Raw genomic sequence first — 22,846 nt, 5'->3', positions numbered from 1 at the left:
AATTCAGCGATCGTTTAGCTACAAGTAGTTTTGCAACATAGAGAATAATCGATACTACTAATTGAAATGTTAATTGATACTAATTGAAATGCAACATACACAATAATCGAACAGCCAATTGATACTTGTGATTTATGTTAATATTTCAATACATAGGAGTGTTGGTCCATAATTGAAATGCTAATTGTTTTCTAAAGTATGACATGTTTTCTTGACATAATGTATCTAAACCAACACCAGCAGCTATGTACTCAAAATACTTAATTGCGAATACGCCACAATCACAATTATTTCGTTGAAGTGGAATTGAGTCAACAATGACAACTGGCCAAGGTTCCTTGTATGTCGATGATCTACCTCTCCTATCAAAGAAGCCAGTACTATCTAACAACTTTGGCACCAACTGTCGAATGGACAGTAATATGTTTGTCATCTCTTCGGCAGTTGTAAGTGACGGAAGCGAATCCCATACCTTCACTTGACAACTTACCAAATCCAAGCATAATAGAACCCAATGGTTGCCATGGACATTGAATGGAGAGTAAACGTAATCAACACTTGCCCAAGGATCTTAGAAGTCCACTTTTGACCCGACAACATAGTCAACCAACCTATACTCTTCGTCCCAGTCAAACGGGCGATTCTCTTTAATACATTCTTTGTATAGGGGCCACTTCGAAACTAAAATGCGCTGCAAAGAAAAACATACAAACGCAAATATCAGACCGAAAGACAAATATCAAACGCAAATACATACATAAAGTAACGAGACGATTACAAACCATAAAGATTGTGTCTGCAGTTGTGAAGTTCTGAGAAGAAGGTATCCCGGCTGCCTTAATCTTCAAGCGAATGAAAAGAAAAAGTGCATCCAAATGCTAATACAAACAAAAGTAAGCAGTAAATGTATAGAACCATAACAATGATAAAATTATAATTGCATAAATGATAAGATAATCCCATACCTCATCTAACAACCACCGGGGACACATAAACAAGTCTCTGGAAAAAGCCTTCGATTTTTTCCCATGAAAGGTTTCACGCAGCTCATCGTCTGTACGCTTGTCTGTAATCCAAGCTCGAAGTCTATCTAAATGGACGTCAAGTATTTTGTGCATAGGATCATAAACAATTGCTTCAGACTCAGAGGTGCTGGTGGTTGATGTCAGAGACCGTTTAGGTAGAGTTGTGAATGGGGTTGATAGGTAAACACTTGCACGCTTCCTACGGGCGGGCCGAACGTGTGGTCGTTGAGTGAGAAATGGTTCTATCTCTATGACGTCCTCATCGTCAACGACATCTATTGGCTCCTCTAAACCAATATCAACCTTCTTCTCCAACACATCTTCGTCACCCTATGGAAGCTCATAATGCATTAGTGTATATAATGATAGAAATTAAACATCAATATTAGCATGAACATGGAACCAAACCTTCTTTTTAACTTCAATGTGTTCATCCTCCTTTGGCATCCTCAACCAATTAGGGGTACCGCCTGTGTCAACATCTTCGGTCTTAGCATTATCCACATCTTTACTTTCTAATGTATGATCTACTAAGCCTTCGGACACCTTGTGGTCCCCTTCGTCACCCTATGGAACCTCAAAATGAATTAGCGAGAACATGGTTACCAAATATGAAACAACTAACGTGAATACACTTAACAGTTTCATTCCTAACCTTTCTTTGAAGTCCAATGTGCTTCAATATGATTGACATCAGGCCCTTCAATTCGTCAATATCGGATTTTATAGTATTAAGTTGCCCTTCAACAACCGCTACTCGATCTTGGAGATTTCGAATAGCCTTTTTCATCTTAATCTTGGACTTCTGTTTCTTACTCTTTTTGAAGTCATCTTCATCGTTAACAACTTCTCGTACTCTTTTTGAACCACCATTCTTCGACTGAATAATGGTAGATGAGCGGAAGTTTTCAAAAAGTTCACCTTAAGCAATTTTCAATTGCTCCTCTTCAGGTGTCATCTCAATGACCGCCTTAATTATAAACTGCAAATAGAAAAAGGCAAATGTATTTAGGACAAAGAAATAAGCACAAAATCACGCGATCCTTAAGTAAGTTACTATTGCTTGCTACTTACCATTGGCGAGTCAAACACCTGGCTTATAGTTTGGGACTTTGGTGATTGTTGGCACACCCACCTCAGCATTCGTGGTATGGCATGATTGTTTACTTTATCTACACCACATCCAATGATGGTTGGTATAGACTCATATGCCCAAACCTATTCCACATTTGACAAACAAGTTTAGAAAGTGCCACAAGATATATATAGATATATAAACAAGTGGTTATACAATCGTTTGAAAACAACTATACGATCATTTAACATAACTAAACGATCGTTAAAAAACAACTATACGATCGTTTAACATAACTAAACGATCGTTAAAACAACAACTAAGCGATCGTTTAAAAGAACTAAACGATCGTTTAAATAACTAAACGATCGTTTAAAATAACTAAACGATCGTTTCAAATAACTAAACGATCTTTTTAAAGTTTTGAAGTAAGAAGTAAGAAGTCACATACCTGTAATGCATGCGGAAATCCATTGATAGTATATTTTTTTGTCTGTGTTGATTTCTTCTTTCCCTTGGCATATTGCTTGTCCAAGGCTCTTTTCAATGCACTTAGCGTGCGTACAAAAACAATCCGACCCCAATCATAATTATTAAATGAATTCCAATCATCAGCAATCTTGAAAAAACCAATGTCCACTTTGGTTCGCCTATCTTTTCCCAACAAAGATATCTCTATAAAGTAGACTAAAGCTAATTTGACGATATCATCGTCATCACCCTCGTATTCCAAAAATATATCCTCTAAGTCGCTAACGTAAACACACTCCTTGTCTTTGAAAAACTTCTCCAACAGTCGACTATTCCCAACCAACTGAATATAGTCCTCTTTAGGACCCCATAGTCCAGTTACGATGTTAAACTCTCTCCTACCGAAAGTACAAACAACGCCCCCTAGTAAGAAACTTATAGAATCCTTTCCTTTATCTTCCACCTCCCTTAACAGTAAGTAGTGGATGAGTGGCCCATTAAAGACAATATTTAGGTCCAAAAAGTGCCCAAACTTTGTTTTCCTAAATAAGGCTAATTGATCGGGTTTGAGTTTGGCCTTAATATTATGTGTTGTCTTTTCCAAATGAGACAAACAGCTTACTAGGGAATAAAAATGATGGGAAGGATTAATCTTGTAGAAGGGTCCGTCGGTCGATGTCGAAGTCGATGTCATGATTCAAGCCTGAAGAAAAAGCAAATTCCAGCAAATATATTGAAAATGGGTTACAGATAAAACTCACTGAAATAAGAGAACACGCTCAAAGTTGATTCTTAGGTTCGAAAAGGAGAAGCGACGAAATGCACTGGAGGACCGACGACAGACGAACAGTCGGAGTATCTTCGAAGAGCAGAGCGGGAAATTTCAAAAGCCAAAGAAAGGAGATGTTTTTTTTTTTACTTCAGGTGTTCTATGCGAAAGAGAAGGGAAAGCGAACGTGGGTAGGCGAAAAAATCAATAGAGAGCGATAGAAATTTAATGAAGGGCATTTTTGTCTATTCACACCCAAATTGTCCTAAAAGTCTTTCTTTTGAAAACTTGTCCCAAAATTCATTTAAATCTCTTTTTTTAACCTATTTTTGGCAATTTCCCCAAGAATTTTCAAGAGATCATCGACAAAGACAGACTCCATACAAGACATTATATGTAACCAAATAGCTACTTGGCTTGCAAAAGATAAGATGTTCAAAAGCTACTTTTCTTCTTCAATGGCTTTAAATTTAAAAGCTATATTTAGTTCTTAATTGAGTTATCTTAAGCCTTCTTTTTACTTTGTAACTTTTGGTGCCCCTATTTTATATGAATAAATTTTAGGTTTGATGCATGCTTTAGAGTTACCTGGGCTCTTTGGTTAGGTAGTTCTAAAGATCTCCATCGGTTTCTTTCTAAATAAAAAAAAAAAAAAAAAAAAAAAAAAAAAAAAAAAAAAAGAATTGGGATGTGAACTAAATGTTTCTTTAGAGTTGTGAGTATCCTATCTTTGTGTCATCAAACATATCAATCACATCATACTCAAATTATAAGTCCAACACATATAACTTGATAACAACAGTAAATCCGACTACAAAAAGCACATTTTAGTCAATCCCTCGCCAACAATTCATCATCTTCATGGACTATAAACAACAATAGGACTTCTCACAACATGTCGATCACCAACCCAAGCAAGTGATCCCGACACCATTTTTGCCGATTGCAAAGGACTGGCCTTCACAACAACTTTAAAACTCCTCTTCTGAAGTAACCGTGAAAATGACAGAGTGGTGGGCGTAACCGTGATCTTCACCCCAGGAGGAGCCTTGATGGTGGCATTGTAGACAGAGACAGGCTGGCCGACGTTGGTGACTTGTCGTCGGAATGTTGTTGTCATCGGTTGCTTGGTGCTTTTGAGACTGAGCTGAAAAGTTGGATAATTGAGAGAGTCGTGTCCATGGCCGGGGATTAGAGTGGAACAGTTTATGGATTTGGTTCCAGCGAGGACAGCAATTGAAGATCCAGTGTAGCCTTCGCTGCAAAGGAATTGGATATACGACATTTCATTGAGATCGTAGATTAGGCCAGGACTTATGGCTCTTGATGGATTTAGGTTGCCAGCACCATAGGCAAATTCACCCTCAGGGTTCAGTCGCCGGCTAATCGGTCTCGCTTCACAATACAAATAAAGTTTTTAAATTTTAAATTTTAGAGAATAAACTCCATAACTGTAAAGTATAGGGTTTTTTTTTTGTAATTTAGGGGCTGTGTATGACCTTAACCTTGTTTCCACCTAATTTCTGACAAAGATTACCTCTTTAAAATAGTTCAATTATTAACTAAATTTCAAAAAATAAAAACAACGGCTTAGAAACTACTCTTTTCCCTTTGCATTTGGTTTGATTAATTTTAAAAATGTTGGCAAAATAATATATAGCAAATAGACAAATTTAGACTAAGTTTGGTAACCATTTTATTTTTTGTTTTTAAAAATTAAGATCAATTTTTTTCAATTTCATACAATAGCTTGCATATTTCTTAAATATAATGATTGAATTTTTTGTCAAATTCAAAAAATAAAAACAAACCTTTAGAAGTACTTTTTTTAGTTTCTAAAATTTTGTTTTTCTTTTTTTAAAAAAAACATTACTAAAAAAATAGATAGTAAAGGAAGAAATATAGGGGCGAAAGTACGTGTATTATAAGCTTACTTTTCAAGAATAATAAACAAGATTCTTACCGAATGGGATTTTAGATGTTCAAAAACCCAAAACAAAATGGTTACCCATAATCACTAGCTTTATCTATATATTTAAATAAAAAATCAATAATTCATTTTAATGTAAGGTTTAGATCTTTTGAAGGGTGAGTGAGTATAATAAAAAGAGCTGAAGGGAGAGGGAGGTCGTACTGGTGGTGAGCAAGGCGGATCTGATGGCGGCGGGAGACCAAAGAGGATGGAAAGATTTGACGTAGGCGGCAGCGGCGGCGACGTGGGGGCAGGCCATGGAAGTACCAGACATGATTGTGAATTTGGAGTATTGAGTGTCACCCTTTTGCCCTGTCAATGACTTCAATGGCGTATAACCAGCCAATATGTTCACTCCTGGGGCTGCTATGTCCGGCTGATAATTCACAAAATTATACCCTTTTACTCTCAATTTTGTGTGTAATAAAATTATCATGGTGCCTCGTTAGTATATTTGTTAAGCTCATGAATTCCGAATGTATCCTAATTACTGGCCATCACCTTTCATGTTAGATTATTGTTTAAAAGAAACATCCATCTATTTGAAAGAAAATTAAAACAACAGTTACAAATATAACACTCAAGCACAAAAATTTCGGTAAACATAGAATAATTCAATAAATAAATACAAGAATATATCTAAAAATGAGATAATTTAGATAGAGCACATAGATATTTCACTCATAAAAATCTATCAATTAATAATAATATTTATCACTTGTAGTTTTTTCTAGCTACGAGAAGCAATTATTCTTTAAAAATGTTGGTACACATTTAATTAATTATAAAGTACTACTTCTTTTTTTAAAAAATATTAAATCACCTACCAAACTGAAAAATATAAATTAACGAGTTAGGGGAAATTAAATATTATATCAATCATTCAAATATTTTTATTGCATATACACATGAAATTTCTAGAAAAATCAAAGAGTAAAATCTATATAAATGAAAAATAAAGAGTTTGAAAAAAAAAAACATTTTCTGCTCTAATTTTATGTCAAAAATCAGCCCTCATTCCAAAACATAAGTTAATAAGTTAGGAGAAAAATTATAGACAATGAAAGTTTTTATTTAAAAATATTAAATTAGGATTGAATAATGAATCATAAATGATATTAAAAGTTTGAAACTAAACTTATAATTTAATCAAACCTTTAGAATACGATGGGAGCCTGGGTTTGGGCCTCTAGATGAGAAGGAAGCTACCATTGGAGCTTTTGCTTTGAGTTGTCTTGTTTTATATATCACCGCAGTTGGCGTTCTGTTTTCAAAAACAACATTGTTATAGTCTATTTATAAAGTACATTTTCATATTTTCGAGACTAAATACAAAAGTTCTCCGAATACTTGTGGAATAAAAAATGATTCTTTAACATTTAAATACATATTTATATATTAAAGGTCAATTCCATCCTTGCATAAAAAAACACAGATCCACACATATAACAATATACTACTAACCTTATTAGATAAAATATAAATTGACTTTTAAAATGAAATTACACGTTTATCTAAATATGATATCAGTGTCTTCAATTTAAAAAAGAAAAAAAAAAAAAGCAGATCATTCATTTTTAAGTAGTTAACTAAAAAAAAGTCAACATGATTGGACCACGTTAAAAAAGAATTCATATAAAACTTTTCTCAATGTTAAGTGGTCTTAAGATGAAACTCTATATTTATCGATAATGTGTATGATAACGAGGAAATTGATTCGGTGTCAAGGCTCAAATAAACTCAAATTATGTTGTGTGTGTATGAATGCATTTACCTGGTGGACTTGATGTATGTGTAAATGATAGTACCAACCGAGCTGCTAACCATGGTGGCAGGGGCCATGAAGATGTCAGCATTATCAAGAAACTGATCACTTTGAATGATAACACCATTTGCTCCAACGGATTTTATAACAGAATCAGCTCCCCAAGTCAACAATTTGCAAAACACAAGGCTGCCTTTCACTTTGGTTGGATCAAGTGAGTCTTCTAAGCAAAAGCTTGCAGTATCTTTGCTCTCTGAATTCCTTGCCACATCTCCTCCACTCACTAATGGGTACATTTTTTTCTTCGGATTGAAGATGTTTATCCCTACTCCCTATATATCCATTATTATTATATTATTATTCATACCCAACAAAAATGAAAAAACTAAAAACTAAATTATTTTAAATGAAAAAGTTTAAAATAATTTTATAAATCTAAAAAAGTATCACCGTGGTAGATCAAAATATCTACTATTTTTTTATGCACCATCTTACAAAATACGCACACACAACCATTTGTTCTAATATCTATCGCAAACCATTATAAATAAATTATAGTATTTTATTATATTTTTATTCATGTTATTATATTAAAAAATAATCCAATATGCCAATTAAATACTTTTGATTTAATAATGAAATAATATAATACTTTAATTATTTTTATTTAAATACTAATTTTGTCGAAACATTTTTAAATATAATAAAATAAATTAAAATATTTACGACATATATCAAAATATTATATTTTATTAATGATAAATACTAATATACTTCTATTACTAGCTAGTTATCAATACGATAGATAGAAACATATTAATGTCTACCAATATAATCTGAAATTTTGGTATATGGTGTAAATATTTGGTAAAATTTTGTCATTTTTTATAATTTCTCAGTGTTATCCTTATATTCTTATTTTATTCATTTTGATATATACACACCCGAAAAATGTTTCTTAATTTAATCATATAAACTGTTGATTAAAACTCATTTGAAGGGTCCCTTTTTAAAATTTTAAAAGTAACACCATAATCATCGTTAGTTTCTTTAAAAGTACTTTCCGTACTTTTAAGTTTAAAGTGGAGGTTTCTAAAAGTTTATGGCTCGGGTTTGATATGTTCTTAAATTTAAAATAGATTACTAAACTTTACAAATATCAAATAAACCTCTGAATTTAATTAATTCCTATCTAATTAAATCTATGGTCAAATATTCAAGAATAACTATAATTAAAAAATATATTTGACAATATTGATAATGATGTCTAATATGACATGTTTATGTGTAATAAATTTGTGAATTAACAAAAATGTCTCTACTCTTCAAACTTATGCATGTCACGCTAATAGATTCATGAATTTTGATTGAAAAAAATGATCAACAGGTCAAAGTCTCTTAAACACCAAAAGAAACAAACTTGAAAGTTCTTTCAAACATTATTGAGCATAAAATTAAATAAAACTTCACGAAAAAAGTTTTCCACAAAAGAAAGAAAAAACAAAAAAGACAACATATAAAAACATAACGATGCAATAAACTTACAGAGATGTTCTTCCCATTGCCCAACTCTAGTGGGCTGATAAATTTCCGATCAATGGAACTGGCAGCAACCGTCACAATCCACGGCGCGTGGTTGACTACACTGCCGGCCATCGGACCACCGTTCCCGGCGGAGGTCACAGTGATGATACCCTTCTTCATGGCATGAAATGCGCCGATGGAAATCGAGTCATCGGAATAATTGTTGAAGCCGCCTCCCCCAATCGATATCGAAATGACATCAACACCATCCTGTATAGCAGCGTCAAAGGCGGCCAGGATATCCATATCGGAGCACCCGCTACTAGCCCAGCAGACCTTATACATGGCAACTCTCGCGGACGGCACGCCACCGCGGGCAGTTCCTTCGGCCAGACCAGAGAGGCTGGCCCCTTCAACTGCATTGCCCGTTGCGGTTGATGATGTATGAGTGCCATGGCCATCAGTGTCTACCGGTGACAAGATGTCCGAGGGATCGGGATTGCCGTCGAGCTTGAAATATCTTGCTCCGATAAGTTTTCTTCAAGATATAATAAATTGACATCAGGAAAAAAAAAAAAAAAAAAAAGGAAGGTTGCAAATTTAGTTTCAAATAATGAACTTAAATCAAGAGGAATTGATATAATCTTCAATTCATTCGACAGTGAAAGAAAAATAGAAATTGAATAAGAAATTAAAAAAAAAATGAAAATATTTCGATGTAGTAAGCTGCGTGGCAACTTTTTTTAATTTAACTCACTTCTCTAGGTTATCATGCATAAACAAAACAAAAAAAATCTATAATGTTTTTATAAATCATAGGTTTGCTGTTAAATAATGCAGATAATTTTTTACTTCTTTTTCTTTTTGTTGTTCATAGTGCAAGATTGAAATATATTGATACAAGATCGTTTAAACTGGATACAAGATCGTCTAGACTAAATATAAAGATATACAAGATCGTTCAAATTTGATATAAGATCGTTTAGAAATAAGAGATTGTTTAGATTTGATATGAGATCGTTTAGATGGGGTAATTGTGAGGTATGTAAATATGGGTTTTATTTTTGACCAACCTCTATTATTAATCTAAAAGTCGGTCTTTAGATTTCTGTATCTCGTTTAAGCAAAATATGATAATAATAAAAGAAATAATGGGTAATAAAAGTAAAATTTGGAAAATTACTTATTGCAGGCAGTGAAATTGGCAAAGTGGTGACATGTGCCTTTCCATTTTTTGGGTGGAGGACCAAACCCATCATCTCTAAAGCTATCCGCCGTCGGAGTGATCCCTACAATTAATTTAATTAATAATACGAATGATAATATTTAGGAGAATATAGTTTTATTATATAGATTGATAAAGTTCAATTTTTTTGTGGAGTTCAAGAATAAAGAAGAATTACCGGTATCGAATAAGCCCACGATAATGTCACTCTCATGTTTGGTTCTTCTTCTTGCATTAGAAGACAATCCAATGAAGTCCCAAGATCTTGTTGTTTGTAGCTTTCTATATGTGTTTGGGATCACATGATGCACATCTTCTCTCGCTACATCAAACTCATTTATATATATAATTAACAAATAGGATTGAAAACGGGAGTCAATAACCATACAAGGCACTAAAAATTAGTTTTAAATTAGAAGGGATAAAATGCAAACTAAGCTAGAAAAAGAGAGAGAGATTACTTGACAATAATTTGGCTTCATGATCACTAAGTTTAGCTGCAAAGGCATTGAAGCTTTTCGTGTAACTATAAACCATCGATTCACTTGCTTCCGCATGGCTACAAAAGCACACAAATTCATTCAATTTCCTTTTTATTTATTACTATTTTTACTGTAATTTTGAAAACATACTGTACTTTTCTTTAAATGATCAAAATTATCTTTCTTACCCAAATTATTTTAAATGATAAATATTCTAAACATATTTACAAATATATATTATAATATCACCATTTTGATCATAGTAGACCAAAATAAACTATTGTTTGTGTTTGTAATGATACACATAGATACATATAGTAGTCTATCTTGATTCATTGTAGAAAAATTATGATATTTTATAATAGATTTGGTTTATTTCGTTATATTTGAAAATAATCCATATTTTTATTTAACTTATTGTTATTAAAAAATAATTTTTTAGATACTAAATTTAAAGATTTATTAAAAATTAGAAATTAAAATTTGATACACAAACTTGAAACTATACAGACAATAATAATAATAATATTTTGAGCTAAATTATATTATTTTTATCGCTAAGTAAGGGTTGATACGAAAATTTTATGGTAGGTTAATTATGGTTTGGTAGCATTATAATGTTAGGCAGGATAGATTCATCATATCTCATTAATTAATTTGGTCAAGGTGATAGTAATAGTAAATGACACCACGTTTAATTTAGTGGTATACATATTTTTTAAATGGGATATAGTTCTATTGGACATCATTATGACATTAATATGACTTCCCTTGCTCCACTTTATAGAGATATTGTGCAATTTAACAATTCAGGAACAAACAAAATCACAGATTTGGGTTGATTTCTTTCACCCTTTGGACCCTTTTTCTACCATCAAATTTAGAAAGCAAGAAAAACATTCCTTTATTAACTATTCTCACCCTAAATTGATTTGCTTTCCTAACTAATTTGAAGGTGTTCAAATTAAAGGGTAATTAATTGGAGGTTTCAGTTAAAGTATAAATAGGTTTTTCTTTAAAAGTTATAGTTTGGGTGATCAAAGAAACACATTAGTAAGGTGAAACATTAATCTAGCTATTTAATATTTTTGTATGAAATTAAAAGAACTAATGTATAGGTATTCAAAATTTAGAATTACTATATTTGTTCATGGCTTACTATAACAATACATTAAATATATAACAACAGTATAAATCCCTTGAAATAAATATCATATCACTTAATTAATATGAGCATCAAATTGATAATAAAAGAAATATGTTTACAATAATACTAGAATTTCTTTTAGTTGAATCATTAATAAGTTGTAATACAAAGAAAAAGTCATGAGATATATCTACATACTTAGCCGTATGCACTAAATATGTAAATAAAACTGAATCATTTACCATTTGAATCTACCCACCTTTTCTTCACTGACATGAGAACACTTAGATGTGTTTCTACTGCATCAACCTCATTTAAAACAGGTTTATTTTGCAAGAATACAATAAAATGATTCTGCAAAAACACAAAGACAATAAGAGAAACCATTAAAAAAAAAAACATAACAAAACAATTAAAATGACAAATAAATTTATTAATTCAACAACCTTTTCCTCGTTCTCGTCGCGGTCCATTCCCTGCACAACGCACCCTACGATGATGAAAAGAGCAAAGACAAGAAGACGAGAAGATTTCGATATTGACATTGTAGTAATTTGAACTGTGTTTTCTTCAAACTGAAAGGGAAGAATGAGAGCTTGTATCCATGGTTATCTATTTATAGAAATATTTGCAAATATGCTAATGTGGGGGACCTTTGGATTAGAGCAAGAGCAATGAGAGACTTGAAGTTGACAGCTTTTTTAGTGTCTTAAGACATTGGTAATTTATATCTGTTTTTTCTAAATATGGGAAATGATATGTGAAAAATAATAATATAGCTCTAAATTAAACAACCTAGCTCTTTCAAATTGTACTCATCATTGGTCAATTACCACCTACGCAATTTACTTCCTTTGTTGCTTTCTTTCTGGCCATTAAATATGGTGGCAATACATTTTTCCCAATAATAATCATGGGTTATTTTAGTGAATTGCAATTTCCTATTTTAACTAGTGTTGCATATATACAATATATATGTATGTTATCATGATTATAATTTGAACAATGACCAATTTCTAATTGGATCTCTGTTAATGCTCTTTAATTTGGTCAATATATGTCATATATACTTTCACTTTAGGTTTATTTAATTTTTTAACTGCCAATTGGGAAATTTTAGATTGTACTTTTTATTTACAAGTATTAATCAAACATATTAATGACGGAAGTCAACTTTTCATGTGTGGGATGAATTAGCTAGACGATTAAGACGTTCATATCATATCAATAGCGTTTTACTACCATTGTGTAGAATTTGATGATAATAGGGAACAAATTAAAAGCATAATTTAAAACCTAAAAACTCAATAGACATTAGTGCTCGAACGGGAAGGAAAATATCATTTTCAGAAAAGGATGTGGTAATTTCTTGAAAACAAAGTCTATAAAACACAAATATATTACATATATTTTATGTTACAAAGTTGTCTTGTATTCTAATTTAAGGGACAAAAATCTTTGAATATATATATATATATGCATGGTCGTTGAATTGACTAAGTTTCTTGTTTCTTAAAATGTCTTTTTGTTTTTCCTTCAAAACACAGCTTTAATTTGCTTAGAAGTGCGAACTTTTCCCTAGTTGATAGCTTAGAGAGATAATTAAAGTTTAGAAACTTTAACATTAGTCAGTTTAGAAAGGATTAAAGAAGTGTAGAAATACTTTAACCTCAAGTCAGCTTTTAAACGAAACTAGAGACCGTATAAAACTTTGTTCTCAAGTTTATCTCCCAATTCTTTAGCAAAGGGATTGGAAGAAATGAGTGAAAGACAAGAGGTTGTCCCAATTATATATAGGCTTTTTGTGTGCGGATGATCTAAATTTGACAACCAAAATGTTGTTTGATTCATATTTTGAAAATAAAAATTGAAAAAGCGTTGGGGTGACTCGCCAAACACTCACAGCTGTCAAACAGAAAGCATATAGTCAATAACTGGAAAAAGCAAAACAATAACAAGTAAAAGTGAAAGAAACACATCGATCGGTTAAAGCAAAACTTTACAAGTAAAAGTGAAAGAAACACATCGATCGGTTGGACCCAGTTTGGTGATATACCAACTACGTCTCGAGGTGTGATGGTGTCATACCCCCTCTTAGACCACCTACTCTTTGTCCAAGACACGGTGCGAAGCCAACAAATACGATTATTTACTCAACCACTATAAGAAATTTTGGATCTTCTAACATAGCTCCATACCGTTGGGAGAAATGGCATCGAAAGATAGGGCATCTCCCAACGCATAATATAAAGCGTTGAGTTTTATAATATCTCATGATGCTCCCTTGATGTGTAGGGAGTTGTTGCTGGAATTGTCGACGCTACCAATAATGGGTCAGCAGTTTGGGTGAACTCCCAACACTTATTGATAAGTGTCGAGAGTTTTTTAAAATCCCTCCTAATTTTCATTTGCCTTCTCTTCTAAATGCCCGACCATTACCACTTTGTTCAGTTTGAAAACTTCAATGTAAACCTCGATCCCTAAATAAAAAAAAAAAGCTTCAGTCTTTTAAAGAGCTTGGTTGAAAGACTCAAGCCTTTTTTTTAAAGAGTGTCATTTTAACTATGTCATGCTAGGTGGGAAGTTAATTAAGGTTAAAGTTGTGTTGGGATGATGGAAGAAAAGTTTAGGAAAAGCCAAGTGACATAGTTTGAGTGTCATGGTAGCCAAACTAAGTGCCTTGGAAAGGTTGATCCCAGGGCAAAACTTATGAGATCTTGGTTGAGATTTGAGAGAGAAGGTTGATTCCAAGGTAAAACTTGGTCTTGCTCAATGAAGAGGAAAGACAAAATGCTTTTTATGTAATGATTTTGGGCAGCTGTATGGAATCTTGGGCAAGATTGAAGATAGATGTGTAATCTCGAAGCCATCTCGATGTCTGTTCGGTTAAGATGAAGGACAAGAAACTTGAGAAGTTGGGAACTTGAGCTATCTCGGGGTCGTGTCTAGCCGAGATTGGAAGCACACAACAAAAGTTAAAGACCACTCAGGGCATTTTCAGGCTGTGCTGGATCGAGACTAGAGAGAGCAGGATTTATTTGAGATCTCGATCAGATCTCAAACCTTTATTGGTCGAGAATCCAGGAGTCAAGGCATACAAATACCTTGAATTTAGGCAAGTACAAGGAGTTAGCCATGTAGGACATAAGAAAACGCCAAGAAAGAGGTGGCTTAGGATTTCCACGTAAGAAGTATTTTATAAGGAAACTTTTGGGAAGAAGTTCTCTCATTTCTTTTCGGCAAAAATGTATCAAACTAGTTGAACTGTTGAAGAAGTTTCTATTTTGAGTTTAGTGAGAAAAGTGCTTCGTGTTGTGGTACGTGTATCGTTTATTCATGGATGGTTATATTAAGCTCTAAGTGTGTGACTTAATGGACTATTAAGATAGAATTATGTGATAAAGTGTTTTCCTATCTATGTGTTGCTGATTTCCAATTGATAAACATGTATTACAAGTTTTTCCATCGCTTGCCCAAGTGTAAGCGAAATGATAGGTTTCCTGGGTAAGCCAGGGTCGAACACATGGAATTTCTATCAAACCTTAGTTCAAAGGTCTACTTCTTATTTAGGCGGTATATACTTCTATTCAGTATAAAGTGAATGTGTGTATGTGTACTAAAACTACTATCTACATTAAAAAATTCTATAAAAGGTGGCTAAATATAGGGGGAGGATGGAGAGTGAACTAACTTGTATTAAGAAAAATGCGAAGGAAGGTCCCCATGTTCTAAGCGATTAAGTCTTGTGGTAGTTCTTGATGCGATAGGGATCAAGTAATCATCTTCTAATTAAGGCGAGCACCTCTTCGTGTTTATATGTCACACTTACTCGCCTCTCGGGATGTAAATGATAATGAAAAATTATGCATTACCTATCTAGATTTCATCACTTATAAGGGTCATATTACCTCTCTTTTAAGTGTGACAACCTTTTAGTGCCAAGCCACCACACTTGTTCTTCTTTCAGAATACAAGTATGGAGGTTTAATCACCAGGATGGAGTTTGTTTCAAAACTCTTTCTTGTACACGTTTAGCTATGTCCTTGCTGCCTAGGCGACAAAATGCTGGCCAAGCGATGGAGTAATACTCAGGTAAACTTGATGAATCTTATAATCTAGATTTCTTATCACGAACTTATCACAACCTTAAACTACTTATAACACTTCAATAGATGAATAGTAAGGAAACGATGGATCGAAAGGGATGAAGTTGCAATGTATTAAAGAACGTAGGCCTTTTGGCCATGTGTAATATGAAACTCATACATTACAATGAAAGTACAAAAAATGGAAAGTAAGAAATGTGAGCCAAGCCACAGAATGCCTAAGCATCCTTTGACTATTTTATAAGTTAGAGGGAAGGAAGATGATGGTTCTCTCTAATCTTTTGTTAAGCTCTTGCTTACAAACCTGATCAAATAAGAGATGGAATATTTTTTACAGAAGGTGTCAAGTGAAAATCAATATGTATCAAAGTATGTATAGGCAAGGTCGTTACAATCAAGCACAAATATGTTTAGAAATGAAATTTATTACTAAAGGTAGGTTTCATTTACCTAGATTTGCCTCGACAAAAGAAATTTGAATTTTACCCGTACTTTTACCATAGTTTGGTGGAAAGTACAGGTGTTGAATCCTAGAAAATCGTGTCTAAGTTTCCTGAAATTAAGTTTCAAAGAAATGATGTTAGTAGCAAAAGAAAAGCATTGAAGACTGTGGGAAAATCAAGTAGAATCAAGACTTAAGAGTGATTTAGGATGTAAACTCAATTCACAAAAAAAAAAAAAAAAAAAAGGTAAAAATTGAACACTTATGAGAAAAATGAGAGAAATGGCAACGGGCACTAATCAATTCTTATCATTGAATTGAGAGGATTATGAAATGATTTTTGCTCAATAAAAAGGTCTTGATCAAGATTCCTTGCAAGATCAACTTGCTTGATCCAGTAAGAACTTGGATCAGGATTTCAAGAAAAGAGACAATCACCTCAAGCATTTAGTGTATATTCTTGCAATAACAACTAAAGCCTAATCTTGCTCTTTAAATAAGATAAAAGGATATTTCACACATTTTTTTTGAAACAATTTGTAATCAATGAATTAATTGGGTTTAATTGTGCACAACAAAATTGATGCAATCAAATTCAAAAATTTTCAAGAACAAGGGAGATTCATCTAGCATTAATCGATTTCAAGATTTGACATGTTGCAATCAAGAATTAGATTAAGTTTTTGTGTAGACGAAGGTAATCAAATTAATCTTGCATTAATTTTTCATACCCAAAGTATCTTGCATACAAAATGATGAATCAAGAACAATATCAATAATTAAATTGACAAGAATGCTTGTAATTGAAAGAAGGAATTATTTTTTATACAAGAAAATTAGGGATTCAACAAAAACTACAAGAAATTCAAAGATTTTGCTATATCTAATTAATAAGGAAAAATAAGAGAAGAATTCTTCAAGAATTGAAAAGTCCTAAACCCACTTACCTCTTGGTGATTAGCCCTCCATCAAAAAAATAATTATGGAAATTAATTTAGAGAACAAAAATAAAATAAAAAAAAAAGGCCAGATTGAGAGAGTTTTAGGACAATTTGGGGTTTATCTGAGAGAACATGGTGAATTGATTGTGAAATGGGGAAATTAGGAGTTTATATAGAAAAGAATAGGAATAACCATCGCATGGACTCGAACTCATTAACTCTAGGCCGCGAGCACATCAGATTGACAAAAGAGAGGATAAATTTTCAAGAAAAACGAAGAAAAAAAATAATCAAGACTACTAAAATATGAACTCGGACAGTGGGAGAGAATTCGTGTGTGTGGGGCTCACGAGTGTCGAGGGTTATTTACTAAAATGCCATTGATGTTTAAGTTACCCGTTTTCCTTCGTTAGAACTCTGTTTTAAGTGATTTTCATTGTGTTGAGTTCAATCGGAGTCTTCTTTTATATTCTATACAAAATATCAAAATAATACTACAAGAAATTATATTTTTAGTGGCGTATACAAAATGTCACTAAAAGACAAAAACACGTCGTTAAAAGTATTAACGACGAAGAGCCATTCGTCGCTAGGGCTATCGCAAATTCTACGTAGGCTAAAGTTTTAGCGACGCAAGGGTTACGTGCCACAAAAGATATACTTTTAGTGACATTTGCACGTTACTAAATGCTTACTCTTAGTAACATATGTTATATCACTATTTATTTTTATAGTGATGTTTTGAACACGACACTAAAGGTGATGTTTTAATGACAAATATTATTGTTCCTAAAGGTTAATTCGAGACCATTACAAACATCTTTTACAGTGTATTGAAGTGCGCCACTAAAAAATCCTACAGTTTTTTTTTTTAAAAAAAACCAATGGTTTTTAAAAGTAGTTTATTATGTAAAAAAATATCCATTTTATTATATAAACCTGTTATAAAATATCAAATATAATTATATTGCATCTGTTTTGCAGTCCAGCAATGATATACAAAATGATCAACTCAAACAACACATAAGCAAGAATTTAAGTTTTTCGTCAATTGAACTATTTAAGTTTCTTGAATCAACCCAAACTTTCAATCAAAGAACTAACAAATTGCATATATATCTTTGAACATACATATAGTTGTCATTACAATTCTAGCTTAAGAAACACAAACTTAATTAAAAAAGCTTCAAACTCAATTACCTTGTATGAACTTGGCTTCAAATACAAACTTGGATTCCATAACCTAAACAAAAAAGCAATAACATCAAGTTAAAAATAATTAAGCAATCAATTAGAGAAAACTTAGAACAGATAAGTATTCGTCTTGTAGCATACTAAATCACTAGCAGACCCATTAACTCATAATTAATCATGAAGAAACCAAGGAGAGAGTTACCTCAGTTAAAAAAACTCTCAGATAACTCCAATCTCAAAGTCTCACTGATTGTTATCTTCAAATCTTTAAAATCTACTAACAAAATGAGAACAACCTTAAAACTAAGAACTTTAACTTTTAAGTCCAAGAATTGTGTCCTTGAAATAGAAACAAAAGAGAAACTTGAAGTCTCTTTTTCTTCTTCCATTCCTAGACGGTGAAGTATCATGAAAAACTAACTTGGTTCTAGTTAATTCAAATCCAGACACTGAAGAGATGAAACATTGAAGTTGGCTCAATCATAATGAAAGCATGAAATGTGTTAAAAATGAAGGAAATTCAAGTATTGCATAAAACAATTCCACACACTTTGTACTTGCAACCGAACAACAAGATAATGTCATAGCTTACCAATGTCAATTTATCTTTTTTATTTCAACCAACCATGCAGTGAACTCTAGTTGCTTGTTTCTAAAAAACAAAGTTACTATGATCAATTGAAGAAACCAAAAAGTATAGAAACTCTTTCATAGTATGAACTAAGGTTAGGCAGAAAGTATCCATAGGTTATTAATTTCAATAAACAAAGAAGCGATAATGGGGATTAGCACAAAGCAATTATTTTACATATCAAAAACCAGAATCAACTAATTACCTCTTCTATTTTACCAATAACTATAACAAACTAGAGTTGTAAGAAGAATTTCAAATAAATACTACATGTCAACTACAATTAGATTGTTCTAAACTTCTTTCTACGTTAGAGGTATCGTCTTTAGTTGCTAGCCTTAGCCATAAATATGAAGTCATATGAATCACTTTCAGAACTCTCAAACCAAGCTATAAAAGATAAGCATGCAACACACATAATGATGAGGTACCAAAATAAAGAATACAATGATAGTGAAGCTTATATTTTGAAGATAACAAGGAAATAAAGGATACAAAGACAGTGAAGCTTGCCCCATTTAGAAGTATAAAAAAAAAAAGGCAAAGAATATATATCCTCATCAATCTTTTAACCTCATAAGATATAATCACCTTAATGTTATAGTCATCTCTCTCAGTTATTTGCTGCAACAGATGATGATTTTGAGTTTGCATATTGTTATATGGCTACCCAATTGTCTGTTAAAGACTAACAGTTAGATTACCTTACAATGCTCAAAAGATCATCAAATGGTCGAAGTTCATAATACAAGTTACCTCAATTTCAGACAAATATGCCACATTTTTGTTGCCTTTAGATTTTAAAACATCTAATAATCAAGTTAAATCCCTGAAAAATTAAGAAGGCGAGCTCATGGTTTTGGAAAAAAAAGTTAAACCTAGCATTTATCACAGAAGGTATTAATTGGATAACAAATAAACAACCAAACAACGATTGAAAATCATACACAAAATCAATAGAATAGTATTATGTAATCCCACATGACAACATGCCCTTTTGAAATTTCATTCAATCAATGAAATACTTATTGACAGTTTCTTTTTTCAAAAAATAATAAAAAATCATAGAACGAACATATAGTACATAAATGTGCACACAACTTTGAAAAAATGAATCCAAGAATATGGTTTACACAGACAGAAGAGAAACAAAAAGCTCCCTAAATAGTCAGATTAAAGTCCAATACCTTTTAGATGCTTCTATAGAAACTAAAAATTATAAACAAACTGTATGATACATAATTGCATGATATCATAATTGAGTTGTATCATAGTTGTATCATATATGACTATCATGCAATTATGATACAACTCAATCAAAATCATAAACAAAAGATCAATAGAAAAGATCAAAAGAACCCAAATTCACTTGGCAAATGCATGACATAAACAAAAAGACCTTACAACAAATTAAATTCAAACAACTCAACTTACAAAAAAAACTCTACATGTATGACCGTAACAACTAAACTCTTTTTCTCAATCTTTAATTGTCACACCCCCTCCCGGACTACCTGCTACCTTAGATCGAAAGATGGTGTGAAGCCGACGAACAACGCTTTTCTGTACCTGTATCTGTCGACTCTGCTTAAAACTTTCATGTGATGAACTTGCCAATCTAGTATATAAACTATTATACATGCAACAAAACACAGCGGATCTTAGGCTAGTCAAACACAGCTAGTCAAACACATACATGAAGTGTAGCTCAAAATTTACCGATTTCACGAGTAAACCTAAAGACACCTTAATCAAAATATAACCAACAAAATTTACTCAACTATAGCTCCTAAAGATTATACAAATTGTGGAGTATCTATAACATACAAGGGTGTATATACATCATAACACAACAGACTCTATGCCCAACTCAAAACACGTACTGGCAATCGATAATGGAGCTTCAGCAGACTAAGGCAGTCTATCAGGCACCGGAAACTCGACTACCTGGAAAATGGGTAAAACATTTTGGAAAGGGTGAACTATGAAGCTCAGTGAGTGACTCAGTTTAAAACTATGAATTTAAAGATAAAAGCACGTAAATACTTTACACATATAAATCTGTTTATACAAGTCGTAAATGTAAACGTGTATTAGTAAGACTAGCTTCCTTAAATACTCAGTATGTTCATCATTGAAATCTAGCAAGGCATATCAAGTATATCGAACAATTTTAACTAACATGAAAAATCTACTTTGTGTAGGGTATACCCAATACAACAACGTTTACAAGCTCTACGATGTAGTGGGGCCCGCCCAACACTCACGATAGCATCGTTGTTACGGAGTACACTCAACGTCAACAACGGAATCTAACCAGTGTGCACACGGTAATCTCTAGCCTCAGGCTCAAGATCTCAGTCATGTAGTTAATGAAAATTTCATAAATCATCTAAAAATATTAAAATATGCCTGCTTATAAATTTTACACAAAGCTCGAACTTTACTCAGCTCTTTCGTGGAAAACTGTAGTTCTTAAAACAAAACTTCTTACTAATTCATGCTTTGCTTAAAACATTGTGGTTTAAATACTTTCCAAACATTTAATATCTACGTGCTAGCATAAATTTCTTTAAGAAATCTAGTCTCCAAATGTACACTTTAAAATAGTCATGAAATTCAAATACCCTTCATAGCTTCGTAAGTAAACATTTATCGGATTCAATCATAATAATAGTTATGGAAAATATTTCAAAGTTTGTTTTGTCACTCACCGTCTTGGGCTAGATCATTGGTCTATAAGCTCGGTTTAATTCTTCTCGGCCTGCCAACAACCTAATCGAGTATTAAAACTCTAAACATTCTGGTTTCCTAAAGTAACATGTCGCACCAAAGATGACGCTCACGAAAACAAAGCTTAAGAAATAAAATCCTATTTCAACAACTCTTCGAAATTTCAAAGATTTCTAACATAAACTTCAAATGACTATAACTTTCTCAATACTTAACCAAAATGAGTATTCTTTATATCAAAATCTTCATTTTAAGATCCTCTAAAACTTACCTGAAGATCTATAAATCTGATTCCCCGTGCATAAACTCAGATAACCCTCGAAACAGAACCACTTCCAGAATCGCGCACACACAACCTCTTTAACTTGTCCCTAAAATTTAACTGATGTTTAGTCGTTTTTGATTCACGCTTTCTTCATGGAAGCTGTAGTAAATTGAATAAGCCTTCCAACCATATCAAATAGAGATTCTAACTCCACCGGTACACTCTGAAATACAAGAAAAACAAGAGACCTCTTGATTTTGAGTGAAAACCAACTGCCCTGTTTTCTTCATCAAAAAGCACCCAGTGAATATCCGAATTTGCTCGAACTTTCTTAATAAAGTTTGTTTGAAAATCAGTTAACTTTCAGTAAATGTAAATCTCACCTCTTAATTCTTTTTGAAGAGTTCAAATCGAATTAAAAACCAGTGATGTACAGAATGAACTAAAATTCAGCCACGGATACACTTTGCTTGAGTTCTCCTCCTCTTCTTCAACCTCAAAATTCTAGTAAAATTCCTCTTCTTCTTCCAAAATCTCTCTTAAATGTTCTCTGCAAATTGAAGAAGGAAAAGAATGGAAGTTGGATAAGAATTTGTCTTCAAAATGCTTGGCGGTGAAGGGAAGAGAAGAAGAAGAAGAAAAGAAAAAATGAAATTTTCTTCTCTTTTTTTTTTTCCTTTTATCCTTTCTTTTCTTTCTTTTCTTTATTTATTTAATAAAACAATTTAATATATATATATTTACACTTAATTTCCATTTTCTTTTTTTCCACATTTAAAGAAATTAAACCAAGAAAATATCGGATTTACAACTTTCCTTTCCCTTAGAAAATTTCGTCCTCGAAATTTAGAATGTCCTTAACTGAAAAGTATCGGGTATCTCTTTTTCATCTGATCTTCCAGTTCCCAAGTTGCCTCCTCCACTCCATGATGTCTCCACAAAACCTTTATGAGTGGAATCGTTTTGTTTCTCAAAGCTTGTTCCTTTCTGTCGAGAATTTGAACTGGTTCTTCAACATAACTCAAATCTTCTTTTAATTCAATGGGATGCTCTTGCAACACATGTGATGGATCTGGTAT

At 32.5% G+C, this 22,846-nt stretch overlaps 1 protein-coding gene and 1 long non-coding RNA gene across 5 annotated transcripts; both read right to left on the bottom strand.

Annotated features, from left to right (window-relative positions):
* Positions 1-4,085: 4,085 nt before the first annotated feature.
* On the bottom strand, positions 4,086-12,072 carry LOC103495082 (subtilisin-like protease SBT4.14). The gene is made up of 10 exons (XM_008456531.3): positions 11,902-12,072; positions 11,715-11,809; positions 10,288-10,385; positions 10,005-10,148; positions 9,785-9,890; positions 8,623-9,139; positions 7,087-7,409; positions 6,468-6,576; positions 5,475-5,688; positions 4,086-4,735 (listed from the first exon to the last, which is right to left on the bottom strand). The coding sequence occupies exons 1-10, from the start codon at positions 11,998-12,000 to the stop codon at positions 4,200-4,202; spliced, it is 2,241 nt and encodes a 746-aa protein (XP_008454753.2). The 5' UTR covers positions 12,001-12,072; the 3' UTR covers positions 4,086-4,199.
* A 1,270-nt stretch (positions 12,073-13,342) lies between these two features.
* On the bottom strand, positions 13,343-22,387 carry LOC127151342 (uncharacterized). 4 transcript variants are annotated; one of them, XR_007824261.1, is made up of 10 exons: positions 22,151-22,387; positions 21,774-22,044; positions 21,484-21,544; positions 20,653-20,716; positions 19,526-19,598; positions 19,361-19,447; positions 18,341-18,412; positions 18,145-18,187; positions 16,012-16,114; positions 15,675-15,865 (listed from the first exon to the last, which is right to left on the bottom strand). It is a non-coding gene; the product is annotated as an uncharacterized LOC127151342 (long non-coding RNA). The 4 variants fall into 4 exon arrangements; XR_007824260.1 differs by lacking the exons at positions 15,675-15,865; positions 18,341-18,412 and adding an exon at positions 13,343-13,935; XR_007824258.1 differs by lacking the exon at positions 18,341-18,412 and having other exon boundaries at positions 15,680-15,865.
* Between the last annotated feature and the right edge of the window lie 459 nt (positions 22,388-22,846).

This window comes from Cucumis melo, chromosome 10 (genome assembly GCF_025177605.1).
Source record: "Cucumis melo cultivar AY chromosome 10, USDA_Cmelo_AY_1.0, whole genome shotgun sequence".
NCBI lineage: Eukaryota > Viridiplantae > Streptophyta > Magnoliopsida > Cucurbitales > Cucurbitaceae > Cucumis > Cucumis melo.
Note: the sequence above shows the minus strand (reverse complement) of the source record. Positions and strands in the feature narration are given on the sequence as shown.